The sequence below is a fragment of the Hylaeus volcanicus genome, chromosome 3 (genome assembly GCF_026283585.1).
Source record: "Hylaeus volcanicus isolate JK05 chromosome 3, UHH_iyHylVolc1.0_haploid, whole genome shotgun sequence".
In the NCBI taxonomy this organism is placed as follows: Eukaryota; Metazoa; Arthropoda; class Insecta; order Hymenoptera; family Colletidae; genus Hylaeus; species Hylaeus volcanicus.
This window is the reverse complement of record NC_071978.1, coordinates 4945277-4956615: the sequence shown is the minus strand read 5'-3', so window position 1 is coordinate 4956615 and position 11339 is coordinate 4945277. Positions and strand designations below refer to the sequence as shown.

General features: G+C 42.3%; 2 protein-coding genes across 2 annotated transcripts in view; both read right to left on the bottom strand.

The window, feature by feature from the left end:
* Positions 1-1173: 1173 nt before the first annotated feature.
* LOC128873574 (uncharacterized) lies at positions 1174-8797 on the bottom strand. Its single transcript, XM_054117224.1, has 4 exons — positions 8526-8797; positions 8083-8212; positions 7322-7773; positions 1174-1966 (listed from the first exon to the last, which is right to left on the bottom strand). Exons 1-3 carry the CDS (start codon positions 8665-8667, stop codon positions 7332-7334), a joined length of 714 nt encoding a protein of 237 aa, XP_053973199.1. The 5' UTR covers positions 8668-8797; the 3' UTR covers positions 1174-1966; positions 7322-7331.
* Positions 8798-9472: 675 nt separating this feature from the next.
* The window catches only part of LOC128873522 (uncharacterized PE-PGRS family protein PE_PGRS44-like), a 3024-nt gene continuing 1157 nt past the window's right edge, over positions 9473-11339 (bottom strand). The window contains exons 4-6 of the mRNA XM_054117147.1: positions 10865-11314; positions 10545-10638; positions 9473-10303 (exon numbers count right to left, since the gene is read on the bottom strand). Coding sequence (XP_053973122.1) covers positions 10207-10303; positions 10545-10638; positions 10865-11314 — 641 coding nt within the window. The 3' untranslated portion in view covers positions 9473-10206. The remainder of the gene's footprint in view (positions 10304-10544; positions 10639-10864; positions 11315-11339) is intronic.

The window sequence follows — 11339 nt, the reverse complement described above, 5'->3', positions numbered from 1 at the left end:
ATTTGGTTTTGGGAATTCTTGAGGAAAGTGGAGGTTTGGGAAGCTTGGTCACGTTGGACACTATGATTTGACCAATTTAGGGGACTTTCAGGCTTACTTTAGGTCAGAGGTGGGCAAAAAGCTGGGCTTTGAATAAATCTGAAGTTAACCGATATGTTTGTCTCGTTTCCTTCTTTATAAAATGTTCAACAGAGGAAACGAGACAAACATATCGGTTAACTTCAGATTTATTCAAAGCCTAGGTTTTTGCCCACCTCTGACCTAAAGTAAGCTGGACATCGGCAAACTTCAAATTTATTCGTAGCCTAGAGTTTTGCCCATCTCTGCTTTAGGTGATACTGTAAGATTTTTTTGGGAGAAGGCTTGACTTTTGCACCGAAGGATAGCATTTTAGGAGTTCCTGTGGGATTTAGGGATTCTGCGATGGAGAATAGATAACGGATGCCAGTCAAAATCTATTTCAAGCTTGTCGATGTTATTTTACAATATTCTTTTGGTATATGTAGGTTGACGAAGTTGTAGGACTCCTGAGAGAAAGTTTGTGTTTCGAACTAAACGAGTAAATTCTACAATGTACAGATCGTATTTCAGTCAAGGAGTCTGCAATGGAAAGTAGAAAATCGGTGGTCAAGAAAGTCTTTTAGTGCTTTCAGTTTTATTCTGCATATTTTTCCTGGAGATATGGGTTAGGGAAGCTGTGGAACTACTTCGGAGAAGATTGAGTCTCCTACTAAAACACCAGACGAGTATATTAAGAATATATATTAATCTCTACATTATTCTGATTCTTTATGGTGACAATACTATGAATAATATTGAATAGTCAATAACTAAATTTATTTTTTACTCTAAAGCCTTCGCTTAATTATCTTCTCTTAATTTATGAATTGACCCTTTATGGCCCTAATTCGTTTTTTCTGCAGACAACTTGCAAGGCATTTATTTTAATATTTCAGGTTGATGGCGTTGCCAACCTTCATCGATATTGTTACTGATTATCGAAGACATCACATAACGAAGATGTATTAGGTTGTCCCAAAAGTTTCTTTCGCTTTATTAACAAGAAATACATGCACAATAGTTTATGTTTTATGTTACATTACTGAATTGTGCACGATTCATTTTGTTCCGTTACTATTACAACATGAATATCTATGAAATTAGATTGTCTGTTTATATAAACACGACCACGTAAAATAATTGAGTGCAACACGCGAAAGAAACTTTCGGGACAACCTAATATCTAGTACTTTAATTTATACTTTTATACAAGAAGCATTTACCCCGTCTATTCCTCCCTTAATTTTCCGAACTCGTACTCGTTTATCCTAATTTCATCTAACCAAGAACTCTCCTCGTCGCTGGTCGAAGCACCCAGGTAGAATCGAAACGATAACACTTTTGTTCGTTGGGAACGGTTTATTTGCAACAGGAGTAACAGGCTTTCCTCTCTGGGAGAAAGTTTCGATACGAAGACTCGAGGATGATGCAGCCCCAGCGTCGAAGATCGCGTGTGCAGATCGGCCCGGTCATTGCACGCCACTCTTCGGATCCCAATTTTAGGTGTTCGCTTTTTGCGAGCCCTCGGAGAGCTCTCTTTGGCCTCCCTTTGTGCTGTTAATCCTCGGGCCCTTCGGGTCCTGCGTCCGTCTTCCTCCTTTCTTCGCACGCCGTCCTCCTTCGTCCCCGTATCTCGGGATGCACCGTCGCCATATTTTGTCGGTTTTATTTGCGAGAACATCTGGTGGTTTGCCGTACGGACAAAGGGAACTCGCTCCCAGGAAATCTCGGTTGGAACGGAGGGTGGCGGTGGGCTCGCCTACCTCTCTACCCCGTCTGCTTTATTTACTTATACCTAGTGACGTAGAATGTTTGTAAACAATGGCCGCGGACTGCTCGGCGGATCGGCGATCGGGCCAGCGACAGAATAAATTAGGGTCAAAGTCGATCACTCGACGCCTTGTACCTGCGGAAAATAAAGAATCGTTTTAACAGGAACCCAGGTAACAGCCAGGTTTATCCCTAATTTTGGGGCCTTTTACAGCTCTTAGGGGGGCAAATTCGTAAATTTGGGATCGAATGGTGATAGAGTTATGGCAGGGATCGAGGTAAACCTAGGTCTTTGGTGGGTATGTTTTATTCCGTTGAGGTTAACGATTAGGTAGTTTCTTCTTCTCCCAACAACTCTTACTTGGCCATCGAGAGCCAGAGCAGTCAGTGTTGTACTCGTCATATAGTATTCGTCACAATTCTAAGTCAGGATAGGTAATAAAGTGTCTTACTCCTTTAAAAGGAAGCTTGCCTTCTAATTATCTTAATTAAGAAATTCCAATTCGAATGATCTTTGATTTCCAAGCTTCCTGGAACACTCTTATTCATCCTGGCTTGCATCATGCTTCGTCATTCTGCATAAAAGTAGCGTTTTGTCTTAGTTTCTCAAAGGACTCTTCTACTTAGAAAAATCTCAAATATCGGCCTAAACATTTTCACATACATTTGTTTGCCCTGCGGTAACCTATAAGAATTTAGTTGAAGTATAAATTAGACAGAACCCCCCAAGCTAGACAGACCCCTTCAGAGATGGTTTTCTATCAAATCCTGTCCGACATCCTGCCAGTTGAAGACAAACGTTTATATACGGAGCCTTTAGATCAAGCTCAGAAGAGAGGCGAGACGTTATAAATGACCATTTAATGGTACTAGGTTGGTTAGTTTAATAGAGCCAAAAGCAAACCTTCTCTAATGTTAAACTTCCAATAGCCTTTGGAGTTCTCAACCTCGAGGATTATTAAACATTCGTGTCTAACCGTGTAGGTTCTCCTGCAATTAACCTGTTAGACTCCAGTATCGACACCTACCGACTCAAAAGTCCCAAACACCTCTATTTAGTAAGTTATCAAATTCAGGATTCACCTTGAGCTACCAATTCAACTCGCTACTTCCCAATTCATTAATTACCAAAAATTCTCACGGCAGAATCGATTGCGATTCCACTAAATCTCTTAGTGGATCGATAAAAATAATACTTGACTCCCTTCTCCTATTACGTAGCTTCGCGTCCGCTGGCTTTAAACGCAGTCAGGGTTTGTTTGTAACACGCAATAACAGGACTTGGTGCTTTCGCGAATCGTAATCTGAAATCTGCATTCTCCCGGCCGTAGGTTCTGTGCATAAATAAGCTCACGGTGTGGAACCACTTGTGACCTTTAACCCCTCCTGGATGACCCTTGAAAAGGGAGACCCGACGCGATTTGCATACCGGGATTCACTCCCGACCCGGCGCGTTTAATGATTGCAATTCATGCGTCCCCCATGAGTGATGTTATTTGAACGATTCGCGTGTAGTCGTTCGTGTAATGTCTTCGACTGTGGTAAATTAGCCGGTTGTCGAGTGAGATTCGCTGGATTATCCGTCGTCGCTATATATCGCTCCTTCGGGACTGTGGTTTTAAATGGCGGCTACCCGCGACTCTAAACAACCTTACCAATCTTTGGGAATTTTCAGTATGAAAGGAGAAATTGTGTCACTAATAAGTGCATTAAGATATCGAGCGTTTTATATAACATGTTGAAGAATATTCTATGCTAGTTTGAAATCAGAACGAACCCTTGAATAATACAGAAACGATTCAGACGTACCGATTGTGAATTCTTCCGTTGCATTTCTTTACGACTCCAAGAAAGAAATAATAACAATAATCTTCGCCAGGCTACTGTCATGCCATTGCAAAGGAAAGAGGAGCAAAATTGGTGCTTTCGAGGCGAAAACCAGACGAGGGGAAAGGATAATTGACTTAATACAGGCTATTCTACCTGAAACGCGAAAGTATTCTCTATTGTGTTAATAAAACCACCCTACAGCCTGTACATTGGAAATCTTTGGGAGCCTGTACAGGTCCCTTGTAGAATAACTGGGACTGATTTGTAATACCTCTGGCCCGTGCAAACTCCTCAGTCGGTACAATTATCATAAAGTAATTTATGAATGACTTCGTTAACTGCGAACACAATTATTAGGTTGTCCGAAAAGTTTCTTTCGTTTTATTAATAATTAATTCATACACAATATTTTATGTTTTATGTTACGTTACAAAATTGTGTACAATTCATTTCGCTCCATTACTGTTACTGTATCAATGCCTAAGAAATTCGATTGTCTATTTATATAAACACTGGCACAGAAAATAATTGAATGCAACTCACGAAAGAAACTTTTGAGACAACCTAATACAACAGAAAATTGTATTACAGTCAAATATTCCTTTGAGGAAGGTGTCACTACAACGAATGAATACCTCTAACCCCTAAGAACCCAACGCAATTTATGGAAAGGCCCCCAGAATCTATTATCAGTAAATAATTATCATATACACCCCAATAGTTCCCCTGGATAGACCCAACCGCAAGAGCGAAAGCAAACAAGATAACACTACGACTACGGCATGAAATATCGGCATCGCAAACATCCACCTGGGTTGGGCAAACAGATTTAAAGCGGAGGCTCGCGGGGTCCGCGTGTAGGCGCATTTCGGGATCAAAACAGACCGGTTCGCTGGCCACGTTTAGGGCCCCGCGCTCGTTGGCCCCGAGATCCTGTATACGCGAGGTACCCCGAGGGCCACCGACAATATGGCGTCCCCAGGATCCCTTTAAAACGAGTTAATCCGTCTGTCTGGCCGTCTGCCGATCGCCTGAGAACCAAGAAGATTCATTTTCCCTTTGTCCATTCTTTTTCACACCGTACCAAAAGGAGCGCTGCTCAATAGGACAATGCGACTCGGGGCGAGCGCGCGCGTACACGAGCGTTCCTTTCGCGCAGGTACCACACACACGCACGCAGGCGCACACCTACCGCCGAGTTTTGAATAATCAACGCGTCGCGGCACCGCCGTGGCCTGTCTTTGTGAGCACCGGTGACCATCGAAGAGACCATTGCCGCCACGAAACGAGACGCCAACGAGAAAAAGGGGTGGAAGAGGGAAAGAGACGTCAAAGACACTCGATGGAACTGACATACACGCGAGGATTGTTGCATCTTCTACCTAGGACTCGCTGGACAGATGTTCCCCCGTTCGTCGCCGATCGTTCGCTCAGGCGCGGCGACACCGGACCCACCGGAGGTGAAAAGACCTCCTTTAATTCGATGGGTTCGTTAACCTTCCATTCGCGAACCCTCAGGGCACCGGAGGAGGCGAGCTCCTCCGTCTGTGCGATTGTTCCTCGCGGGTTCCTTTGGAGTATCGCCAGATGGGAGTTTTCGGGCTTTCAGCGGTGGAACATTGGCTGATAAACAATTGGGACGTTGTCGAATCGACAATCTTTGATGTTGGCGAAATCTGATGCGCGGATGAGGAATTGGAATTTATTGTTCAATTACTGTTCGTTGGGAACGTGTACGAGGTTCATTGGCGTAGTTCCGCTGCGTACAAAGAGATGATGCATGATGCATGATCTGGAGATATGGTCCTCTTCGTGAGGGTGGACCCAAGAAATGAAGATAGAAGAGGTTCTGAATAAATGTGGTTTCCAATGGGCAAGGTTCGTGAATATTGGAGATTTTTTAAACTACTAGTTGCTTACTATATATATAACAGTATTTAGGATATTTTCGAGCTTTATTTCTTGAGCTATCATCAGTGATAGAAATAGAACATCTGTATTTTGATCTATAATACTGAAGATGACTAAAGAAATATGGCTTCCAATGCCTCGTCCACGTGCCAAGTATCAGGAAACTCGAAGATTGCCAATTGACCCACGATTGAAGACCAAAGAGAATTACTCGGATATATTAAACAACAGAAGACTACATTTATGAAGAATCCCTCCTCAGTCGGTACAATTAACGAATACAATCAATTCAATCAATAATTTAATCAATGATGCTCTCGAAGCCTGCTTTCGAAGCCTGCTAATATATGAAATTATTAATTAAAGGATTGGCTGTTTTCGGAGAATATAAACAGCGCGACTCCCTCGATTTTCAGGCCAAAATACCTGACCGTCCGCCTCCAAGGGCCCGGATGGACAGATGTTCGCTTTATCGTTCCAGTTGGAGGAGGCCGAAAGGAAAACATCTCGTGTAATAATGTAAATCCGTAATGGGCAGAGTTCGTTAACCCGACACGCGTGGATTTACGGCCCGTCCTCGAGATCGAGGGAGGGAAGCACGAGAATCCTCGAGATCCACGCGCATGCGCCTTTCGATGATTCCTCGAGTCTCTGTTATTTCATCGAAATTATAATGGCGTATGACAAAAAAATCTAGCCACAAGATTTTCATAGTCGATAGCTCTAGGGTCTCAATGTTCCTCTAGTACCCGCCATTGCTTCGGAGCGTTGTTTAGTAGCTGGGAATACGAGGAAGAGGTCCGTGCCTCGAGCGATTAATCGTCCAGCAAGCATTCTCGCCTCGTAAACAGAAACGAGGCGTACGCCCAGGCATTTTACGCCCGAGGGAATTGCAGGAAGAACTGATTCACGTCGAGCCGATTCGTCGCGGTTGTGCACGGCGCTCGTTAAGCTGCGAGGCGCGTGCGGCGACTACACGCGCGTGCAAAGTCAATTAATAGTCTCGGTTATGGGGCACGACGCGGAGCGTGACAGAGAAATTTGTTGCGCCTCGTGTTCTTTGCCATCTCGTGGCGACGCGTGAACGACGTGATTCCTCGCGATAACGTCACCGTCTTAGCGCGAAAGGCTTCAGCCTCTTTCGGAAAGCAAAATCATTTCAGAAAGTGTAGACTGTTTACATTAGCCGCGCAATGTACGAATGTGAAGCTGAGCGAATGAGACGAGTGCGAATGAGACGAGTGCGAATGAGAGAGAGGGACAGAGTGTTTACAAACACGCGAAATGCCGAGCAACGGCAGAAGAATTCGGAAGATCGTGGAAGATTGCGGAAGAATACAGAACGAGAGAGAAATAAAGTCAGTTGTAAAAGTACGTAGTTTGAAAGGTGTTTTCCTATACGGCGTCCCGATTAATCTATATTTACAACAAAAGTATCGAATTAAATATTACATGAAAGGAATATTGATATTGAAGTTCCGCCAGTTACCGAACACCCTGCATATTTCTATTTCCATGTTTCTTCATTATTTTATCCAACAATGGAATCTAAATTCGGTATAATACTGTCAGAAATGCCCAAATTGTCCCCAGTAATATGCCTGCCACTAAATGGGCACCCCTTATAAAGTGAAGCTACCTGAGGAGGCAGCTTTTTCCATAAAGTCAAAAGGTATCCGACGGGTCCCAAGTAGCCATTATCTCACCCGAATATTCCGTTATTAAATTGACTATGCACACAATCTCTCACCTATAGAATCTCAATACCGTTGATTATTGGACGAGGATTCGGCAGTGCTGAACGACGCGGAGAAGGGCCCAAAGTTGAAGTTAGCGCTCTGCGCGTTCGCCTGGCTGTCCCCCCCTCCGAGTGGCCGAATGTTGGGTCCCCCTGCCCCTGCGGAAGCAGCGGCACCGGATCCACCCAAGAGTCCACCGTTGAATCCACCCGCCTGCGCGCTAGCTCCTCCGCCGGATCCTCCGAAGGGACTTCCTATCAATCCACCTGATTCCGCGTTAGCCAACGCACCAGGTCCTCCAAAAGGTCCTGCGTTGAATCCACCAGACTCTGCGTCAGCTAGGGAATCAGGTCCTCCGAACGGTCCTGCGTTGAATCCGTTAGATTCTGCATTAGCCAAGGCTCCACCTATGCCAACTCCTCCCAATCCACCCCCGGGATAGAATCCTGGCTCTGGTACGTATCTACAGAAATAGTAGGAGTGATTTAGGGATTGCAGGATCTTTGATACGTTAGATAATCGTGTTTAGGAAACAATTACTGGAGAACTGTAGGTTTGAATAATTTCAGCTGTGGGATATGAATTTGAATTGATTTGGGAGTATAAAAATATATCATCTTTTTACGAATGTCGCGTTTAGCCAAAATTGGGGCCTTGTTTTATAAAGGCGTGTTTTCTCGCCCATGATATTCTGTTTCAGTTCTTGATTTGGTCAGAAATGCAGTCAGAAGTGGATGTGATTGAATAAATAATTGGTAAAAGTAATACGTACCCTCCTTCGCAGCCGAATTCGCATTGTTTCCGGTGCCTGCGACGCTCGCGTTCTGACACGAGTCCATAACCCTCATTAGGAAATCCAAGTTGTGGCGATCGTTGCACTCTCTTGGCGTTTTGTAAGTTATCTAATCAATGGTCAAGTAAATAGCCAGGTCAATGTCCTGTCTTATATTGGATGCGTTCGCATTTCATTTAGAAGGAAAATCTTTAACTTGTGATTGGAATAGGAAATTTGAAGTAAAATCACATTTCGAACATAAAATACACAAATCAAAACTACCAGTAATAAAATAAATTTCTAAGGATAGTCACGAAAATATTGAACTATTCGTAACTTTTTTCTACGCCAAACGATGGTTAAATTTTTATTTTATTTACTATATTAAAGTCAAAGCACCAGAAGGTCAATTTTCCAGAAAAACTACAACAAAGACTGACCAGTTTCCGCGGATAAGATCCACAGCTCACGAAGGGGGTCGGTGTCCTTCGATGGGTCTCCTCTTAATTGCGTTGGTTTCGCGGGACACGACTCGAACAGAACCGCGCACACGACGAAAACGGCCAGAAATCGCGACGCCATTTCGGCTAGGCTCTTTTAGAAATGCTCGTGTCAGGAAGCAAAAACGCAAATCGTGGAATATTCACGTCTCGAGGTGCTTTTATACGAGGATCCCTTCACTGCCGAAATCGAAGACATCCCCGCGCGTGTCGCTGGCTTCGGAAACGATGACACGAGTTTTGTTATTGGCTCGTAACGAGTGGACGACCTTACAGTCCAAGGACATACGAAAGTGGACCGTAGAAATGTGTACAACCGTCGGGACGCTAATCATAATGTGAATTTCGATGATTAGCTTCAGGGGAATCACGCGGCCCGAGGCAGGGAACAGAGAATGAGGAAATAGAAAGATGAGTTTTATTTATCCAGTGAAATATTTCACAATGAACGAGTACACGTTTGGCTAAACTATTACATAAAACGATTATTTTTTATTCGTTATGAATCGGTGGCTGTATTTTGTTTTTTATAACCAAGATGTTTCAATCGATAGTTCGTGTTAGTACAGTGCTTACAAATATAGAAACGTCTAATTGAAAACTTATTTTTATCGAAATAGTATGTAATCTGTGCTACTTAGGGATATCGTAGCTTTCTGTTCCTTCAAAAATTGCGAGAATCGGTTCAGTTAGTTCCAGAAATTACTCTCTACATGCAAACAATTTTTCCTTTTTATAATAGTAGTATAGAAGTATAGATTAATTTTGCCATCATAAAATCTGGTGTAAAGAAAAATTATTGATTGAAGACTTCTTTTCCGATAAATATTCGTTTATTCGTCACCTGTTATCAAAACACAATTTTTCTCGTATTTACTTACGTCTAATTTAATAACTACTTTCATTGTTTTATTTCTAGTATTACATCGTTTTGTACATTAAAGAAGGTCAACTTAAATTTTCATTTCCTCGAAGAAAGAAAAATGTGTCAAGTAGAATCAATTAATAGTTATTTGAGTAATTGTTAAATTAATATGGCAGTTGTCGAATGAGGAAACTTTTTTTCATATATTAAACACGATTACAAACAGCGACTACTTGAGACATTGATTTTGGGGGATTCCAGGTAGATGAGTTTTTTGCCTTGGACTAGGATAATGATTCGTGGCCCGTAGACGAGACGCTTTCGCGTTGATCATGTTTTATTCACTTTATTCCGTGATCTTGGATATTAAATGAAATTTATCCGCGTTCCAAAGGTTTCGATGACGTAGTCGAATCATGGACCTTCCACTGGCATTGCCATAAGCCCACTCACTTCAGTGCAGTCAGTTTTGCCGTATGTACGAACAAAATATTTATTTAAGGAGTATTTTTATTTTTAAATTCATTATATAAGACTTTTGCCAAATTTATTCAAAGGAATCGAATAAATGTTTTGAATAATTTTGTTTCGCGCATATGTTTACTCATACGCGACGTATATATTTTGCCTTTCCGTTTCCCTTAAACAAAATTTCCTCACTAGCTAACACGATTCCGACTGTTCTGATAATCTCAAACAAAAAAAAAAATGAACAGGCGTCTTCATTAGGCTTCGAGGAAATTCAGCGCTCTCGCGTCAAAGATGGAGTCCATGGAGATGCAAAACTGGGGGTTGAATCTTGACTTTGGATTTTCCGATGGCAAGCTTGGTGTTCGGGGTTTCCAAGAAAATACTGAAACAATTCACCATCAAATATCAGAATGTTGTCCATTCATCCTTGAAAATCTGGATTTTAGAGTTGAGAATTAAAAATTTTGAAAGTCACCGTTCATAAATAGGAATTGAAAATTAAATACTAGGATTTCAGAACTGAGTAACAAAAATATAAAAATTGAAAATAGAGAATTTTTTATTAAGATACTCGAAAGTTAAGACGTCCACTAATGAATCTATTCATATTTTGGAAAACTCACCTAGAACTACCCAACTTAGTCTTATGCGAATGGTGATGCCTCTTCATCCTGATAAGATCATTGGAAGCACCAATATCCTCATTTAAGATTACACCTGTAAGAAAAAAGGATACCGCTCAAATTGTAATCACAAACACTAATTGTTCGCTATTAACAATGCATACAACCTCGTCTCGATTTTTAAACACGTAGCAATGAAGCAATCGAATGAAGCGATAATAAACGAGACCTCCAAGCTCGCAATACTACTCCCAATATTTCAAGATCTCAATGAAGACTTTAAGCAAAACAAAACAACATTTTCCAAAGACAAAACCTACCTGGTCCGAAGCTTACAGTATTGGCAGTTGCATAAGCATTAGCATTAGCTTCAGAAAAGTCTCCAACATTAGGTCCAGAAAAGGCTCTAACACCAGCGCTCGCATCAGCTTTAGCTCCAGAAAACCCTGACTGACCGAAGCCAGCTCCAACGTTGGCTGTGGCGCTAGTCTTGACATTCGACTCAAGGGAACCTCCAAATCCATCTAGCCACGATCCTGATTGACTATCACCTCCAGCAACGCCGTTACCACCGAATCCATTGTTTCCAGTGATGGCTATGGCGTTAGACTTGGCGTTAGCTTCAGTCAACCCTGTTCTTTGACTGCCAAAGCCTAATCCTGTACGACCAATGCCAGGTCTAGAAAAGACATCAGCATTAGCGCTCGTATCAACTTTGGCTCCAGAAAAGAATCCAAATCCTTGAAAACTCGATCCTGATTGACTATGTCCTTCAGCAACGGTGTTTTTTCCATA